The sequence below is a fragment of the Chenopodium quinoa genome, unplaced genomic scaffold, assembly GCF_001683475.1.
Source record: "Chenopodium quinoa cultivar QQ74 unplaced genomic scaffold, ASM168347v1, whole genome shotgun sequence".
NCBI lineage: Eukaryota > Viridiplantae > Streptophyta > Magnoliopsida > Caryophyllales > Amaranthaceae > Chenopodium > Chenopodium quinoa.
In genome coordinates this window covers 1,810,799-1,830,760 of record NW_018745684.1, presented here as the reverse complement: position 1 = coordinate 1,830,760, position 19,962 = coordinate 1,810,799, and the positions used below count along the sequence as shown (strand labels likewise).

Below are 19,962 nucleotides of genomic sequence, written 5' to 3'. Positions count from 1 at the left end.
ATCCTAACCCCCAAATAATTGTCACTAGTGGGGATTGTACCTCCAACCTCATAGTTGGAAGGTGCTCTCCTTTCCACTATATCAAACTTAGGCCCTGTTTAGTTCACCTTATTTTTGCTTATCTAAACTGATTTGATCCGGTCTGATCTTATTGTCTGATTTGACCAAACTTTGACATTAAGTGTACGATAATCTGTAAGGAAAAAATATATCAAGTGAGATCTTGTTAGATTCGTAATAATGTGTATTTTATTAATATGTAATTTTCATAATTTTTTTTATTACGAAATTAAAGATGTTTAGAGATAAAAAATTGCACATAAAACGATAATTTGATCTGAACATATTTTTTCTAATCTGATCTAATCTGAACTTATTTTCAAGTAAAAATAAGTTGAACTAAACAAGGCCTTAGCTTGGTGAAAAACATAATATTGTATGATATATCCAAAGAGCAATATCATGTGATGGATATAGTATTATAGTATTATATATATACACATGAGTAATTAACTTTCACTACATATATAATATGTTCAACAATAAAGTTAAGTACCAAAAAAAAAAAAAAAATTAGATCTCATTTTACATGAGTGTTTTTTCATTTGCAAATTTCACAAGCAATTTATATTTACTTACTATTATTTTTATTCATTTCATTTCATCAATATATTAGTCCATAATAAATGATAATAACTTTATAAAATGAAGGAAATACTACTTATTCCTCAAAAGAAAAACATAAATCAACAACATAAAAAAAAAATCAAAAACTCTATAGCCTACATACACAATACGGAATACAACCAATTGTACAATAAAAATTGCCAAAAAAATCCAAGAATGTACTAGTATGTGAAATTTAGTTGTTAGAGAAAGGGTAAAGTAGGTAACGCATAAAAAGGAACGAATGACGACACACTAGACTAGAAAAGAAGCAAGTACTTTACCAAGTACTGAAAATTAAAAATATCATCGGAAGAACCTTCGATCTCATCATCGTCGTATTCTTCTAATTATCGCAACATTTTCTCCCCTTTTTCTCTCTCCTCCGAGTTTCTTGTTCTTCATCATCCACCTTCATTTCCAAGGTAAGATTATCCAATTTTCTTTATTTTTTTTGCTATATTTCTGCAAATTAAAGATGCATTTTCCCTGTATGCTGTTCGATCTGCTTAGTCAACTTTAATTTGACCGTATTATTACTTCAATTTCGTTGGATTTTACTAATTTTAGACTGTGTTTTAGCTAATTATTTGTTCGAATTAGTGCTGTATTTTAGTTGAGTTTTGTGTTGGATTTTTGTACCTAATTTGATGATTTCGTTGTCTTTTTAATAAATTCTTGATCAATTCTTGTTTTTTTGTGTTTGGACTTTTTCTAGGTCTTTCAACTTTGAATCTTCTTTGTTCCTTTGTTTCCGTGTTGAAATTTTGATAAAATTTGGTGGAATTTTATAATTTGGGTTCATTTGTGACTTTGAAAAACCCTATTTTTGTAGCATTTTTTTTCCAGATTATAATGTGCTTGACGAGTTTTAAATTGACTTGGAATTTTCTATTGATTGCCGTTTTTGCTGATTTTGCATATTTAGGGGTAATTTGTCGTTGTTGTCGACGCCAGTGCTGTGTTCTGATAACCAGTGGTGTTGTTAGGTTAAACCTTGAAGTTGGTTGTCGTATTTGGGGTTGTAAAGATGAGTGATAACTTGATGGAGAAAGTTACTTCATTGGGTGAGCGTCTAAGGATCGGCGGTACTGAGGTTGGTAAGAAGATGAGCGAGGGTGTGAGCTCGATGAGCTTCAAGATGAAGGAACTATTCCAAGGGGGAACAAATCAGGCTGATAAAATTGTCGAGGAAGCAACTGCTGAGACTCTTGAGGAGCCAGATTGGGCTACGAATCTTGAGATATGTGACATGGTTAATCAAGAGAGAGTTAATAGTGTTGATTTGATTCGAGGAATAAAGAAGCGGATTATGTTAAAGACCCCTAGGATTCAGTATTTGGCTATGGTGTTGCTCGAAACTATTGTTAAGAACTGTGAAAAGGCATTCTCTGAGGTGGCATCAGAAAGGGTTCTTGATGAGATGGTGAAGTTGATTGATGACCCTCAAACTGTTGTTATGAACAGGAACAAGGCACTTATGCTAATCGAATCCTGGGGGGAGTCCACAAATGAGCTTAGATACTTGCCTGTATTTGAAGAAACATACAAGGTATGTCCATATTTTAATTTGCATATCCATCTTCCTTTTCTTTTTTTTTCCCCCCGCTTTTTACCAGAATGAAAATACATTTTATCATGTTTCAGTCTTCTGCTTGTCAAAAAATAAAGAAGTTCTCAAATTATTACGGAGTAATTGGAGTGAATGTGGATTTTATTATTTGATTTTTTTTTTTTCTTTTTTGAGAATATAACTCAATAACTCAAGATGTAGAATGATGGGGGAAAAGATTGGACACTCCCCCGGTCCCTCTTTGTGACCTTATCCAAGTATGGAGTATTTATTTGTTTAGACTGAGATTAACGGTGTGTTTGGATGAAGGAAATGGAGGGAAGGGAAGGGAAATGGAGAGATGGGGTATTCTTCATTTGGATAACAAATGAGGAAGGAAGGGAATTGGAAAGGAGGGAAATAAAGGGATTAAATTGTAGGAAATTGATCCCTCCAACAATGGAGAGATTTGGAAGGAAAACTCGCCATTCTTCTCTCCCCTCCTCTTCTCCTCCCTCCCCTTCTTTTCCTTCCCCTTTCTTTTTCCGAACATACTGTCACTATGTTTGGATAACACTAATGAAGGGAAAGAGAGGGGAAGGAAAAAGAGGGAGGGGAAAGGGAGGTGAGGGGAGGGAGGAGGTTACCTTCCATTTTCCCTCCAAATCTCTCCAACAATGGAAGGATTTGGTTTATTTAAAGGGGAAGGAAAATGGATCCTTCCAATTTACTTCCCTTCTCTCCTTACATTAGGTATCCAAACAAAGGATGATGCATCTTTTCTTTTCTCTTCTCCTCCTTTCCCTCCATTTCTCTCTATCTAAACATAGTGTAAAATTCAGGTGTTACACATGCTATGGTCATCTCTTATTAGACACTCACCCTATATAAGTTGATAAGCCTTATAATCAGGCGTTTCCTCCATCCGTGTTTTAGCTTCACAGGGAAGGGGGAAGCATATGTTGAAGTCTTAAGACTGCATCAAAACATGTAGTTTAATAATGTGTTTCACTTATGTTAAGTAGACAGTATATTATTTAGGTTGGAAGTTCATGTGTAACTATTTTTTATAATTGAAAGTCATACGCAATTTTCAGTATTTATAAAGGGCTATATACCACAGTTTTTTATTAAACTTCCTGAAATGCAAAAACTTTTATAACCTCTTTACTTTGTACTTTCCTGTATGCACATCAAAAGTATATCATTCAAATGATCCAATCTTTCTTAGGAATGCTCCTGAATTAGAATGATTTAAGGTTTTCTCCTTTTTCTTATACTAATTTTTGCTTGACTCTCTTTTTCTAACTTGTTATGGAAGTTCATGGCAGTTCTGTTGATTAGATAAACATAAGTTTTTGGCATATTTCCTTTGGAATGCAGACTTAACATAGTTGTATTGCTTAAGATTGGAATATATAAATGAACCTATAGTAATATATTACCCTACTCTTTCATTCTAACGTTTTATTCTTTGCTTAAAAGAGCTTGAAGTCGAGAGGAATCCGGTTCCCAGGGCGTGATGATGAGAGTTTGGCACCTTTATTTACCCCTCCACGCTCCGTCTCTGAAGCAGAATTGAATGCAACTCTTGCACAACGTGATGTTCCTGTACAAACCTTCTCAGCTGAAGACACAAAAGAAGCATTTGATGTAGCACGGAACTGTATTGAACTTCTTTCTACTGTTTTATCATCTTCTCCTCAACAAGATGTGCTGCAGGTAATTTCTGTTACTCTTGCTCCCTCTAAAATCATAGAATATTGACTTTTTTTAGGATCATTCGATGTACCTTTAGAGACGAAGCTTGTGTTAGATTTCATTAGAAGCATAATATGCTTGGGGATCCTATGCATACTCAGTATATACTGCCTCACCTACTTTGCATGATTGTTATATTTAAATTTTTTTTATTTATTCCAGTCAATTGATTTGATGGATTTATAATCCCTGACATTTGGTTGTACCCTTGTTGGACATCCTGCCATGCTTATACTGTAGTCAGCAGTAAAGGTGAGATAGCTCTAACAGGCTATCAGCTGAGCTACCCAAGATTCCTTACTAGTCTATGATTCATCTACACTGCTCTGTTGCTAGAGATTTGAGTATACGCTATTTTAGTACTCTATATACCTTGTGCCTGTTTCTTATTCTTTCCCCTTCTTGAAGATGATTACATTTTGGTGAGCAATATTATATAGCTTGGGCAGTTAATTGCTGTGATGACTATATGTTAGCATTGAAGAATCTTCTTTGAAATTCATTTTGCATTTTGGCCACTTCAGATTTTTATGGCAGAAGAGTATAGATGTTTGATTGTAAGACCTAAAATTGTGAAATTTTTAGTGAAGTTGCGATCCAGTTGTGTTTCCAAACCAGTGTTTTTAGGTTTCCAGTCTATTGTGCATCCCCACCACTCTTGTACCTTTGGGTTGCTGTAGTTAGGCTGGATCATTCTAGCGTTGTGGGCCTTGTGGTTGATCTGAGAGAAGGTAGTGTTGGTCACAGAGGCATTGTGGAGGTTCATAGAGGAAGAATTTAGGCAAGAGTAAAGAGAACAAAGTGGTTAAGGCGGTTCAGGACTGGCTTATTACACAACTGAACAGGGTTTGTATAACTTTTGAATCAAGCCATTTGCATGTGATGTGATCTTGCTTAGACCATATAGTTAAGAATACGGAATTGTTGCAAGACTTTGCCAATTGATTGAAAAACTAGAATTTGTTGAGGAATCCAGCAATCAGGCTAGCTGACCTATGTTTGAACCAGCCACCCACTTCCTTTTTTTGCTGTCCCAGTATCTGAGATTATGCTCCGTGCAGATCAGGAGGTGTCAAAGGTCAATATGTTCATAGTGATGCTTTTGAAAAATGTTAGTTTGTAAGGTTTCCCTGTACCATTTGTTCAGATTGTTTTAGAGTTTAGACTCCTTTTCTGTGAGTATGAAGAATTGAAGATTGCTTTTGTTGGCTCTATAATGGTAGAATCGCAAGCTGTGACATGTTTTCGGTAGAACTAGATCCAGCTTTCGGTTTAACTAGAGCCAACTAGCTCTTCTTCCAAATTTCAATCGCTCTACGTCGGGCACCTGGTTACAGCTCTCAGCATTATTATCAGTATTGATTACTTGGTACAATATTTAGCTGTCAATATCCATAGCAGATTTGAAGTTTCCCAACTGACTACTATTTGGGTCTCTCTAGGAACCGCATTCTCCGAGACTCTGACTAGTTGCAAAGTCTTTGATACACTTTGTTGTGATGCATCCCAATGAGCATGACCATCTAGGATTTAATTCTAGGCTTCCCACGGTCCCATCTCATATCATAGTATGTGAATTTGATTGTCCAGAATCCACATTCATTGTCATTGCCTTGACAGCTGACAAATTTCCTCAGGCCTTTTGTTTTAAATAAAAAATCCTATTGAGATATGCCACAGATATTATGTTCCTCCATTGTTCATCCCTCAGCAACACTAATATTTGACTAATTATTACCTTTCCGGACTCCAGAATCATGACAATTGACAACGCCATTTGCATTCTATAATTAGATTGTGTTGCTCTAAAGGTTTTTTGTCTCTTCCCTGCACTCAATATGTAGCAATTTTTCATGCCCTTCTGAACCAGAATGCCTGGTCTGCTGCATGGCTGATTAGGTAAAATTCATGGGAGTCTGCATACGACTATTAAAATTCATGGCTGATTAGGTAAAATTCATGGGAGTCTGTACAAGGACCTCAAGGCCTTCTGAATTCAGATTGAATTTCTTTTTAGTTTTGCATATTGGTATAAAGATTAATTTTATCACTTCTCAGTATTGCTTATGATATGTGTTAGCAAGTAATTTTCAGCTTAACCATTTTGTACCATCTTCATGTCGGGCAATTGGATTTTATACTCACTGCTTCTGTTACTTGGTATTCCTTGGTGGATTTTTTTTTTACATTTTAAACTGATGCACTTGCTCTGATGTGCTTGACTTAAGTTGTTTCTTCCCTTTGGCAGGATGACTTGACTACAACGCTGGTACAACAGTGTCGCCAGTCCCAATTCACTATTCAGAGAATCATTGAGACTGCTGGTGATGATGAGGCTCTTCTTTTTGAGGCCCTAAATGTAAACGATGAGATCCAGAAAGTCATCTCCAAATATGATGATATGGAAAAGCCCTCTACTGTCCCATCAGCACCAGAACCAGCCATGATTCCTGTTGCTGTTGAGCCTGAGGAGTCTCCACGGGCTGGGAAAGAAGATTCGCTTGTAAGGAAACCATCAGGATCCCGAGGAAATTCTCATGGAGGGCTGCATGATGACATGATGGATGATCTTGACGAGATGATCTTTGGGTCGAAATCTGGCACCCCGACAAATTCTGGTATTGAGCCAAAGAAACCGGATTCAGCAAAAGATGATCTCATTTCCTTCTGACTTTACATATACATATATGAGTGGCTGTCTGGTGTGATATATATGTGTTTGATGCCTGGATATGTGTTTGAGGCTAAAGGAAATGAATGTGAATTTTATAAGGATTGATAACATTTTCATTGTGTCTGGCCGCTCCTTTGTAAGTAGATTCTTCTCAGATTCTTGGATTTTTAGTTCCAGTAATCTTGAATTATCTAGGAGCTGTGCTTGTGTTTACTTGATTATTGTTCCATTGGTCGGCTTGTTGTTTAAGCATGGAAAATAGTTAAAGCATGTTGTCATTCTGGCCTCCGGGCCTAAAGGGTAAACATATTATTTTGCTTTAGCCTACCATTATATTCCATTGATCTACGTTGAATTAAGGAATACCCATCATCTTCTATCATAGTGACTTCTGTACGAGTATATGAACCTGACAGGATCTAGTCGTATCACCTAATTAAAAATAATTCCTAAATCCTCTAACTAAAGTAGATAGGGAAGTAGGGTCGAATCTATAGGGAAGCAATGTTCTTCTATTCCTATCCAACAATTATAATCTAAATTATCAGGTAACCAATTTGTATTTGTATGAATTGAACTAATAATAAAACTAAGCAAATAAACTAGAAGAATAATCAATAATAAAAAGCTCTAGAGTATAGGTTCACCAATAAATAATACTCCAGAGTAAAACATACGATCAATTATCAATGCATAAATTAATCAAATTATAAAGGGCTGTCGCTACGTATTATAATCACATAATTAATCTACTGGTATTAAATCTCATCTCTCGAATCTCGACCTAACCATTAATAGATTAACATGCCTATTGAAACTAAGCTTAAACATCAATTCTCATCTCTCGAATCAATATTGCTAGACTCATACAATTAAACCAGGCCTAATCTAATTGCATAGCATTAAATTAATCAATAGGAAATTAATCAATCATCAATAATAAACAATATTAAATTACCCCTTCGTATTATTCATGGATCCCCACAAACCCTAGAATTAAACTACTCGTGCATAATTAAATCTAAACTAAGCAAGGCAATTAAAGAAAGCATAATTAAATCAAAGCAATTAAATTACTGAAAATAAAAAGGGAAGAAATCGTTACCAAAGTAGACGGAAGTAAAGAATTGCATAAACTAAAAGTGTCAAGGGGGATCAAGAGTATTAACTAAAAATTTAAAACTAAAAACTAAGAAATAAAACTAATGAGAAATGTAGAGAGAGATAAAGAGAGAGAGAGAGAAAAAAAAAGTGTCCCAAACTCGCTTCACAAAAGCGTATTTATATTAAACTAAAAAGATAAAACAAAATAAATCATTAAACCCTTTAGAAACACGCGCCCCGTCGGGCGCGCCTTTTTTTATTCTTTTAAAGCTTCCTCGCGCCCGGTCGGGCGCGCATCCGGGCGAAGCGTGCCCGGACCTTCTCCTCTCGCCTGGCCGGGCGCGCCTCAGGGCGAGCACTGCCCGGTCGGGCGGATACTTGGGCTTACACTTCTTCGTCCTTTGGGCCTCGTTACCTTAACCCAATTCGTCATCCTTCTTGGATCGAATTGCCCAAGCTCCAAATTTCCTCATTGAGCCCTTAATCACCGGATTGAATCATCAATTACGGTCTTGGGCTTCTAAACACGATCATATAAATACGTTTCAACTCCAATGCTCGCGGTGGCTCCATTAAATGCCGGAAAATGTTCCAAATCTGCAGTTTCCTGTAGAATAATACCACAACTACGAAAACACTAGAAAACGCATATTAGTAATAAAATTGGCTCTAAAGAGCCAAAAATACTCCTAACTATGATCACGGGACGGGGATAAATCACTATATAAAATGAACATATCAGAACCATTAATAACTTAGTTATTAATACTAAGTTACCATGAATCCGCCATAAATGTTAAAGCAGAAATGTAGGGCAAAAAAGTAGTTTTTTCTAGAGGTATTCACAAGTATGGTTAGTCGGACAAATGATTAGGGCCATAAGCATCATGTCTAAAAGCCGCTTAAAATAGGCTTGCAAGTAGGTTTTGAACTAACTGACTAAGATTGAAGTTTGAATCCCCAAAGCCTAGCCAACCCCCTACCCCATTCCGAATTGTCATCAAACACTAAGAAGTTTCGTAAGTCGTAACCAATTTGTATAAGACTGTGTTACCATTGTAAGACAACTTTTGTTACAATCGTAAGACCACGTTTATGAGTTAATATGAACTTATTATGATGGTAAGACGATCTTATTTAAAAATTTGTTTAAGCATGATAACTAATTTTCTCTTTCAGCTTCATTTACTCAATTGTTGTCCCGACTTAAGTTTATCAAAAACCCAACACGATATGATTTTTTATTAATGGGTCCAAAACGTGAGCTAGCACGGCTCAACCGACGGGTCTAGTGTCGTTCTTTCCTCTACCGTCACTCCATCAATTTACCATTGATCACCATGTGAAAACAAACACTCAAACAGAGATCTCAAAACTTTCCCACTTCACTCTATTCACTATTCCCCCTTCTCCTGCTCACTTTTTCTCTCCTACCTTCCAACAATGGCAGGAAAACACCTCCACTCTTCTTCTTCATCTTCCTCAAGAGAAAGACCAATCTACACTTCTCCAATCATCATCATCATTCTCTCTCTCCTCACTTTCTTCTTCATCGTCTTCTTCTTCTCCTCTGCAACTCCTTCTCTCTCCTCCAAATCCTCTTTCTCTATCCCAAACCCTAACCCTAATTTCGAGTACTCTTTCGTCACATCGCTCGAGAATTTCCTCACGAACAAGCTCCCCAAGCATTTGAATGATGATACAGCGAGTTCCGCTGACGATGAGAGTGTGAAGAAGCTCGATGATTTGATTTGGAAGAGAGAAAATGAGAGAATTGGTGATGAATCGTATTATTCTGTTGGTTCGATGCCGATTAGGGTTTATGTGTATGAAATGCCATCGAAATTTACTTATGATTTGTTGTGGTTGTTTCGGAATACTTATAAAGAGACCTCCAATTTGACCTCTAATGGTAGCCCTGTTCATCGTCTTATCGAACAGGTGAATTTCTGCACTATTCTATTGAGATTCAGGCATATTTTGTTGTCTTTGATTCTGCTTATGAAATTACTTTGTTGATTTGATTAGTTATTGCTGTGTGTTGAAGCATCAATTTGTTTATCATCTGAGAATTATTGAAACTGGAATTTTAGCGTGTGAGCTTTCCGACAATTAAACTCGAAAATCAATTCGAACACGAAAAAGGCAGAAAGAAAGTTGAAGCAACTCGCTACTTAGAGCTTCACAAAACTTAAATTACTTGCCTTTTTAGTTGAACTCCCTCGGTCCCCAATTTTGTGGGCAGCATTGCTGCATTGGTTAGAAATTATTGTTAAGGATTTGTCTTGAAATACCATACTAATTACGCTTGTTAATTCATATGGTTGTTGATAACAAGCATCTTATTATGAAACTGCGAATCAAATCCTACATTAGTAAGTGTGATTTGAAAGTACATTGGTGTCGATTGCTTATTGGCTCAGTTTTCTTTATAGTGCTGTTGCCTATGATAATCTGTTTAAGGATGAGAATGATCTACTTTTGTTTACTCTTTCGCAGCATTCTGTTGACTACTGGCTTTGGGCTGATCTGATTGCTCCAGAGCCAAAAAGGCTGTTAAAAAACGTCATACGCGTTCACAAGCAAGAGGAAGCTGATCTATTCTATATCCCATTCTTCACCACTATAAGCTTCTTCTTGATGGAAAAACAGCAGTGCAAAGCACTTTACAGGGTGTGAGTGCTTCTCTGATATTCATTTTCTTTGTTTTTTGCTTTGTTTTTCCTGCTCTAGTTAAACCTCGTATTGATGTTTGGTTTATGGTGTGTGCAATTTTGCATTGGATTGTTATCTGTATGTGGTATGTCATTGAAGTTTTTGCTGATGAAATTTTGATTCTTCAGAATTGTATCCAAAATTCTAAACTACCTCAGAGTCCTTTTATGATTATAGGTGTGAGAATATTGTTATGTGTATGTCAAATTGTCAATGAAGTTTTTGCTGATGAAATTTTTTATTCTTCAGAATTGTATCCAAAATTCTAAATCACCTCCAAGTCTTTTTATGATATGAGCTCATCAGACAATCCAGTTTTGAATTTGAGATTGAAACGTGTCATTTATTGTTTCTGTAAACATGCAGCTTTAGTTCAGGACTTCAGGTCCGATGTTCAAATTCTGTATGATTATTTATCTAGTCTTTTCCATGCTTAATTTTATTCACAATTGCATGGAGCTCACTTGGATGAGGTTTTTCGTGCACATAATTTCAACATTTTTGTTTCTTCCCCTCTCAAGGTTTTTTTTTGCTATTTAACAAATTGTTTGACAGCTTTGCTTCCTGAAGTAGCAGTAGTTTGTCTAATATAACTATTTAATCGACATTTTATCGTTGTGGGGCCTTAGTCAATACCCTGAAGCTGGCCAAGTTCCTCCTTCAATCTTTTTCTCTGAGATGATGGTTTCTTCTGTATCTTAATGTTCTTGTCAAGTAACTGTAAGTTATGCTTTGATGTAGGAAGTTTTGAAATGGGTGACTGATCAGCCGGCATGGAAGCGTTCTGGGGGTAGAGACCACATACTTCCAGTTCATCATCCCTGGTCATTTAAATCAGTTCGTAGACTTATGAAAACCGCAATTTGGCTATTACCTGACATGGACTCAACAGGAAACTGGTTTGTGATTGTTTTTGTGATTTAATTTCCACCGAAGAAGTTAATGTGGCTGATTTGGATACTATGTGTTGGATTTAGGTACAAGCCTGGCCAGGTCTACCTCGAGAAAGACCTGATTCTGCCATATGTTTCTAATGTGGACTTTTGCGACACATATTGTCTACGTGAATATGAATCCAAGAGAAGTACACTGCTATTTTTTCGTGGGAGACTTAAAAGAAATGCTGTAAGGAACCTTCTCTTGATAGCTAGCATTCAGTATTTTATTTGGAATTGTTATAGATAATTTGTGTTGTTTTGGGACTATTAGGAGTAACTTGAACTGAAATACTTCCTACTCTTTTTATGCATGGTAAGTCGTGCATACTGCAGTTTAAGATTTCCAAAATGGGTTTGTATCAAAGACAAAGTCTATCGACATGTTTTCATTTTTTCTAATTCTTTTGCTGCTATACCTTTATGATATTGTATAGCATTCCCTATAAAGTTGAATGTTCTTTAAAATATTTGGGCAAGATACCTTTTGCAATGCCGTCTAATGAACTTTCTAAGTGTCTGTGGAATGTGAGTGGAAATATGTTATGAGTTGGAGGTAGTGGATAGACATTAGACTTGGATATTGTAACTATTCATTATCATTCTTTCTTCCTTGTTAAATTTGAGCTTAAGGCAAATGTTTTGTGTACATGTCTAATGATTTTCTTTTTAGTTATTTAAAAGCAATGGTGCTTTTGATTGCTGAAAATAAAGTTTTTGTCTGATAATGCTTGTGAAAGAAGAAAGACATTTGTTGGAAATACCATACACAAGGTGTTAAATGTCTTTACTTATATTGCTGTTCTGCTTTTCAGGGAGGAAAGATCCGATCAAAACTTGTGGTAGAGTTGTCTGGTGCTGATGGTGTAGTCATTGAGGAAGGGACATCTGGAGAGGCTGGCAAAGCTGCAGCCCAAAATGGAATGCGCAAGTGAGATATATGAACTTCACTTAGACAATCTACCTTAATTTTTTTTTTCTTTCGTTTTTAATTCTCAGTACATTCAATTGTGTTGAGATTTTTAGCTGAATAGTATCTTACATCTACAAATTGTGGTTGCTGAGTAGTTTTTCATGCTTGGCAGGTCCATCTTTTGCCTGAGCCCAGCTGGTGACACTCCATCATCTGCAAGATTGTTTGATGCTATATTTAGTGGCTGCATCCCTGTTATTGTCAGTGACGAGCTGGAGCTTCCATTTGAAGGAATCATTGACTATCGGAAGGTATGGCTATTGGCTATGGCAATGCCAATGCCATTTGGACTGTTTTAGCGTTTGACATGTCAATTTTTAAGTTAGGAATTTTTCAAATTAAAATGTCATTTTTGGGTTTCACATAGTATATTCACTATATTAGACCCTAAAAAGATTTACGTACACCTCTCAAGTGAATAGAATTTAACATAGCTTGTGTCATCATGATTTTTTTGACATGTTAAACTGCTAAGGACTAACAGTAGATTATCAACCATAATATCGTTTTTTTATAACTTACCCCCCCCCCCTTTTTTTTTCCTTTCATCCACAATGTTCGGTGTTAATGTTTTCTATCCATTACTGCTATTGTGCTATATATTGACTGTAATTTAGCATATTGCTGACTGCTAGCCACTAATTGCACACTGATAGACCAATCAGTAGTCAACTGAACTGATTGTATAGATATTGCATATTCATTTTTGCAAAGCTCTTCAATTATTATTCTTCTTCGTCTCTCTGATGGTAATATAATTATTAGACTTATGTTTCCTTTTTTTTTTTTTTTTTTTTTTTTTTTTTTTTTTTTCCCGTTGGAAGACGAAATTGAGGTGGATTTGAATTTCAAGCTTGATTGTTGTCGTACATTCTTGACTTTTTAATCTTTAAACTGATAGCTCAAGTTTGCTCAAGAGCTGCTATTACTGTATGCTGTCTGGCTGCATGACCTCCTTGGCTCCTTGGAATTTTGTAAAGCTTGGTTTGGATGCAATTAGTATCCCAAGGATCCCCAATTAGCTTTCTGCCCAGCTTGCACCTCTTATCCGAGTCAAGGGGTTAGTCCAGCTGGGCCCTATGTGTGTGCATCCCCAGTATCCTTTGACAAGCCGAATCTGAGTCTGCCCACATGCATAATAGTATCATCTATTATCTTGCTACTAGTATATAGTGCCCACATATTTTGTGACGTGCATTAGCATCTAGCGCTTTGTCAGCCTATGCTGCTGCTTGTCATTTGCATAAATTTTCTAAGTGTGTAACTGTTTTTTTTTTTTTTTTTTTTTTTTTTTTTTGAATTCTAAATGTTTAACTAAGTTCTGTGTGTCTTTCATTATTCCAAAAGGGTGACATTTGTATAGCTTAATTTGGATGCAATTGGCTCTAATAGTGTTTTGTTACTATTATTAGAAACCCACAAGTATTAATGTGAATCAGCATCTTATTAAGCTATGCTGCTCGCTATTTGCTTCAAATTTCTGGCTGTTTTCACTAAGTTGTCATAGTTGTCAAATAATCCGTTGATGTTATAAGTACTTTGAACTGAATTTTATACTCAAGATTCTTTTTGTCATTATGTATGCAGATGGCTGTATTTGTCTCATCAAATGATGCCTTAAGACCGGGTTGGCTATTAACACACCTTAAAGGATTTAGTCCTTCACAGATCAAAGAGAAACAAAAATTCTTGGCCATGGTAATTTTAAGTTTGTAATTTTTTGGCTGCCTAATAAGCCAGAAATGTTAGAAGCATCTTTTAATATGATTGAACTTGAACCATCTCTTCTCGTCTGCTCGTTACTTATCATCTTGCCTTTAACGTTATGTAAAAGAAACAGGAGAGATTTTCACCCTGGTTTCTAAACTGTTTTTGGGTTTGTTGTGGATTTCCATTTTGAACTAGCATAATTATCTTAATTGTCTTTTGCTTATGATAATTTATGACTGAAATTGTTTTTATTTTCAGTACTCGAGGCATTTCATATATTCAAATCCAGCACAACCTTTGGGTCCTGAAGACTTGACATGGAGAATGGTTCGTTTTTATGACTCATAACCTTGTCTATTTCTCGCCAACCCTTCACTTTGCCATGCAAACTTTGGCTTGCTTGTTAAATGTGTACTAGACAGCTCCCCCACCCAGTCCTTTGCCCTATTGATTTTCTGCTAACTTAAGAAAGATGCTGCAGATCGCTGGTAAGCTGGTGAACATCAAACTTCATATCAGGAGATCACAACGTGTGGTTCAGGGATCCAGAAGCACATGCACATGTGAATGCAGGCAGTCGAATTCCAGTATCTCAGGTCCCTTGCTATGACTGAAATTTAATCATAGATAACCCCTTCCACAGTTTTTTTTTGTAATTCCTTGTTGCTGGTGTAGAATTGCCTTTTTGGATTCACATGTTCATAATAGTTCAGTTATACGTCTCACTGTGTTTACTATTTGGATCAAGGAATAGAATGCTCACATCTCCAATTTGTAATATGTTATTCTTATCTTTGTTTTGGCAAAGAATACATTTTTTTTTCCTTGTGGGTAAGTTAAACCTTATTATTTAATGTCTCGATCCATATTTTCTCTTCTGCGGTTACTTTTGGTTTGTGATGAGTACCGGAACTTGTGAGTTTTTCCAAGTCCACAGGTCTTGCAGTTCATCAAGGCTAGATCCAAGGATGATTGATCATAAACCACCGCAGGTCTTGCAGTGCATCAAGGATGTTGAATTGGTCAAGTATGGATAGTCTAGCATTCATTTGCATTGAAATTAATCAGGATAAAGAAAAACTCTTACATTATGTCAACTTTCATGTTACTTGAAAAATTCCAACTTTGAGTTAACTCAGAATATTTACGAAAACAGTCTCAAATACAGAGTATTCTAAGTTTGATGTTAATTTAGGAATGCACGATAAAATCATAATCACATTTAACGGCGCAGCTTATATCATTACTGGGGACAGTCCTATAAAAATAACAAAAAGGACAATGAGGATAATAATGGTCCTCGCATGAAAAAGACAGCATCCATTATTCCCATACTTCTCGGCTTAGATCTTGCAAGCATATTATATTCTTTTTTCATCGTATATCATTATTGATTTGTTTTTTTTTTTTTTCGTGACATGATCATTATTGAATTTTGACTATATGTATCTTGACAATGACCTTATTAGGCCCTTGATAAATTGTAAATTAGTGAAGTATATGAAATGATATAGGTAGCAAAGACTATAATGACTTAATTAGGCCCTTAATAAATTATAAATTAGTGAAGTATATGAAATGATTAGGGTAGCATAGACTATAAAGGCGGTGCACATGAATTTTGTACCTTCGACTTTAATTTTCTTTTGATTTGCAAATTCTTGGAACGCCAGCATGTATATTCCTCTTGATCTCGATCGAGATCAGACCATTATTAGTGCTTCATTTATACCAACTAATTTAGTACTTTGTATCTATTTAAAGGCGAGAAATGAGATACATGACTTCTGGAAAATATCAAGTGTATATAATACGATGTAATGTTCTTAGATAGATATGGTTTGATTTCTTATAAAACTACAATTGACTTTTAGTACATCTTATAAAATATAACTATCCTACCTTATGAATTACCAAGGAAATATTAAGAAAGTACGGAGTAACATTTACGGTGTAAGGAATAGCCAAATAACCATATTAGAACCCATGATTACTATTGTCAAACAAGTTAGTGTCAAACTTTTAAGAATTGAAAAGTGTATGTACTATAAAAAAAAAACTAGGAAGGATTCAATTTAGGTGGCAAAGTAGTTGCACCTGTGCCTCCTAAAATGTCTTCTTTCCATACAAGTTGACATATTTAGATAATTTATTTTCATATACGAAGTATATGGTTATTATTAACATACAATAAAGAATTGCTGACAAATATGTTACGGAATAGTTGATTAAATACTTGTTGCAACAAAAAGATGTTAAGAGCAAATTTCTTTTATGAGGTCAGCTCAAAACCAAAAGTGCATGTTACAATGACTGTCCTTAATAAGGGGTGGGACTTCGGTCTGGCAGTTCGGTTTGACCTCGGTTTGAGTCGGTTTCGGTTTGGAGCGGTTCGGATTGAAACGGTTTAGTTTAGCTGGCGGGTCGATTTGGTTCGGTTTGGGTTAGTCACGGCTCGGTTTGGTTTCGGTTTATTTCTTTGCGGTTTAAATTCGATTTGGGTCATAAGCGGGTCGGTTTATAAACGATTCGGATTATGTCGGTTCGGTTTGATACGGGTCGGTTTAAGGGGCGGGTTTACCCGGGTTAATGTCAGTTCGGTTTACAAACGGTTTGGATCAAGCCGGTTTGGTTTGAAATGGGTCGGTTTAGGGGCGGATTTACCCGGGTCAATATCGGTTCGGTTTATAAACGGTGCGAATCATGTCGGTTCAGTTTGAAATGGGCCGGTTTAGTAGAGGGTTTACACAGTTCAATTGGTTCGGTTTATGAACGGTTTGGATCATGTCGGTTCGGTTTATAAGCGGTTTGGGTCATGAATTGAATTCATGATTGTTTTAAAGATCGCGTCATGACCATGATTTAATGAGTTGATACTTATAATACGATAAATCGATAATTAAGAATGTACAAATATTCAATTAGATTGATCAACAAGTGTTTTAAACTTTTAAGTTTTAATAATCAGATATGTAAATATGTTTATCGATTGTAGATTTGTAGTACATACCAATAATTCAATGAGGCAATGATACTTATGATAGTATGATAATGATACCAACCATACATTCGTACGATATGATATACATAATAATTAATCTATAATTACATATACATTAACAATATCGTATTGAATCAATTTCCATTTCCAAACATTGCATTTCTTATAAATTATAACTTACATGAGATTAAATGGATTCATTATTTAGTTTGTTACTTTATTTAGATTACTAACTCAAACAACTTAATAAGTTAAATGGACGAAATCACGAAATCATGACCATGATTTAATGAGTTGATACTTATAATACGATAAATCGATAATTAAGAATGTACAAGTATTCAATTAGATTGATCAACAAGTGTTTTAAACTTTTAAGTTTTAATAATCAGATATGTAAATAACTAAATATGTTTATCGATTATAGTACATACCAATAATTCAATGAGGCAATGATACTTATGATAGTATGATAATGATACCAACCGTACATTCGTACGATATGATATACATCATATACATAATAATATAATTACATATACATTAACAATATCGTATTGAATCAATTTCCATTTCCAAACATTGCATTTCTTATAAATTATAACTTACACGAGATTAAATGGATTCGTTATTTAGTTTGTTACTTTATTTAGATTACTAACTCAAACAACTTAATAAGTTAAATGGACGAAATCACGAAATCACTAATTAAAGTGCTGATGAAAGCATTATGCAATACTAATGTACGAATAGTCAAATATACAACGGTTAGATTGAATGAATGCCCATGAAAAACAATGGTTAGATTTTCATTACTTTATTAGTTATTAGTATTATTACTTATTAAGTTATTATTAGTTTTATAGTTTATTATATATACTGATATACAATCACAGACTCACAGATGTCAGATATTGTCATATTGATGAGCATTAAGCCATTAACTCATTAAGTAATTAACTATGTCGTACTGAATCAATTTCAATTTTGAAACATTTGCGTTTCTTACAATTTATAACTTATAAGTAATAAACTAATAATAATAATAATAGTAATAATAATAATAATTATAATAATATTATAATAATAGTAGTAGTAAACTAGTAATAATAATAATATTAACAAATAATTATACTAACAATAATAATAATAATAATAATAATAATAATAATAATAATAAATAATTAAAAAAAAACGGTCAAAAAGACCTAGAAAAGCACAAAGAAAATCTAGACCGTTAGATCTAGATGAATATTCTAGAATCTACAAAAAAAAAAAAAAAAAATGAACGGTTAGATCTAACTTAGATGTTGAGATTGAATATGGACGGTTAGATCAACTGAAGTAAAACCTAAACCTAGAAAAAAAACCCACTCTCACTCTCTCAGCCATTCTCATTCACTCATTCAGCCGTTTCTCTCTCAATCTCACAATCTGTCATAGTTTCTCTCTCTAACTTCTCAGTTTCTCACTCTTTCGTTCTGAAATTCTCAAGAATCTCAAGCTCAATTTCGTTTCATTTGTGTTTTGGATCTACATTTCTGATTTCTAGCTTTACATTCTCGTTTTTTTGTTAATTTTTGTTGTTTTCGTTTTGATTTTTTTCGTTTTTGTTCCGGTTTGTTTATTTAGGGTTTTTATTTTCGTTTCATTTGTGTTTTGGATCTACATTTCTGATTTCTCGCTTTACATTCTCGTTTTTTTGTTAATTTTTGTTGTTTTCGTTTTGATTTTTTTCGTTTTTGTTTCGGTTTGTTTATTTAGGGTTTTTGTTTTCGTTTCATTTTTGTTTTGGATCTAAGTTCTGATTTCTGATTTCTGATTTCAAATCTTCCTCTCCTTCAAGCCGTCAAACCCTAAGGTAATTTTTTTGTTAATTTATTCGATTTTTTTCGTTTTCGTTTCGGTATTTTTTTTTTTATTTCAAGTTCTGATAATCTACATTCTTGATTTTTTCTTTTGATCTCCAGTTCAGGTAGTTCTCCATCTTCAAATCTCCTTCAAGCCGTCAAAGGTAATTACTTTTTCCTTTTTGTTTTTTTTTTTAATACAGTTTTTCTGTTTTTGTATTTGATTATTGTTTTTGTTCTTGCTTGAATATAGTCGAATTATGCCTAAAATGAGTAAAATCTGTTGTTGATTGTATTTTTGTTTTTTACGGGAAAATGGTAGATTTGTGCTGTTTTGTTGTTTATTATGCTCGATTTAAAAGTAATGATGATGGGTTGTTCAAATTATGTGATTATTATTGTTGGAATACATGCATTGTTTATTTATTGGGATTTTAGCTTTATATTTTTAACCCATATTGTTGGAATACAAGCATTGTATATGATTGGCTTAAAGTTAGTACTTAAAATGTACACATATGTGACTGTATCGTATATAACTTTCTATATTCTGTTAGGATATATGTTGTAATCACGTTTGTTGTATAATTCTGAATTTCAAGCTTCTTCTCTTCCTATTTTAGCTAATATGGCAAGGGATGTTTTGGCCATTCCTATTACATCGGTGGCCTCTGAATCTTCTTTTAGTTTGGGTGGTCGTATTTTGAACAAATATAGGGATAAACTTTTGCCAAAGAATGTTGAGGCATTGGTTACCACCCAAAATTGGTGCCGTGGTTATCAAGCGGATGTTGAGGAAGACGTCCTCCTTATTGGTAAAGAGATTGAAGCCGAAAGTGCTTCATCTGCATAACTGGTATTTGTGTCTTATTGTGGTTTATTTTATCTTGAAAAATCGTTGCCCTTGTCATTTATTTTCAGACTTGCTGGCAGCATTTCTTAAGTTTTTGTTAAAATAACCATTGCTCGGTGATGTAAATCTGAGAGCAATTTTAAAAAACAAAAGCTATAATTTTGAAGT

The 19,962-nt window shown here is 34.7% G+C and overlaps 2 protein-coding genes across 3 annotated transcripts; both read left to right on the top strand.

Annotated features, from left to right (window-relative positions):
- Window positions 1-936: 936 nt before the first annotated feature.
- Window positions 937-6,980, top strand: LOC110718313 (TOM1-like protein 1). Of its 2 annotated transcripts, none has more exons than XM_021897156.1 (4): window positions 937-1,091; window positions 1,595-2,218; window positions 3,704-3,940; window positions 6,228-6,980. In XM_021897156.1, the coding sequence occupies exons 2-4, from the start codon at window positions 1,697-1,699 to the stop codon at window positions 6,648-6,650; spliced, it is 1,182 nt and encodes a 393-aa protein (XP_021752848.1). In that variant the 5' UTR covers window positions 937-1,091; window positions 1,595-1,696; the 3' UTR covers window positions 6,651-6,980. The 2 variants fall into 2 exon arrangements, with proteins under 2 accessions (XP_021752848.1, XP_021752849.1); XM_021897157.1 differs by having other exon boundaries at window positions 945-1,091; window positions 1,656-2,218.
- Window positions 6,981-9,017: 2,037 nt separating this feature from the next.
- Window positions 9,018-14,914, top strand: LOC110717803 (probable arabinosyltransferase ARAD1). The gene is made up of 9 exons (XM_021896580.1): window positions 9,018-9,698; window positions 10,257-10,430; window positions 11,214-11,371; window positions 11,450-11,597; window positions 12,223-12,338; window positions 12,493-12,631; window positions 13,968-14,078; window positions 14,349-14,417; window positions 14,572-14,914. The coding sequence occupies exons 1-9, from the start codon at window positions 9,201-9,203 to the stop codon at window positions 14,698-14,700; spliced, it is 1,542 nt and encodes a 513-aa protein (XP_021752272.1). The 5' UTR covers window positions 9,018-9,200; the 3' UTR covers window positions 14,701-14,914.
- The last annotated feature ends 5,048 nt before the right edge of the window (window positions 14,915-19,962 follow it).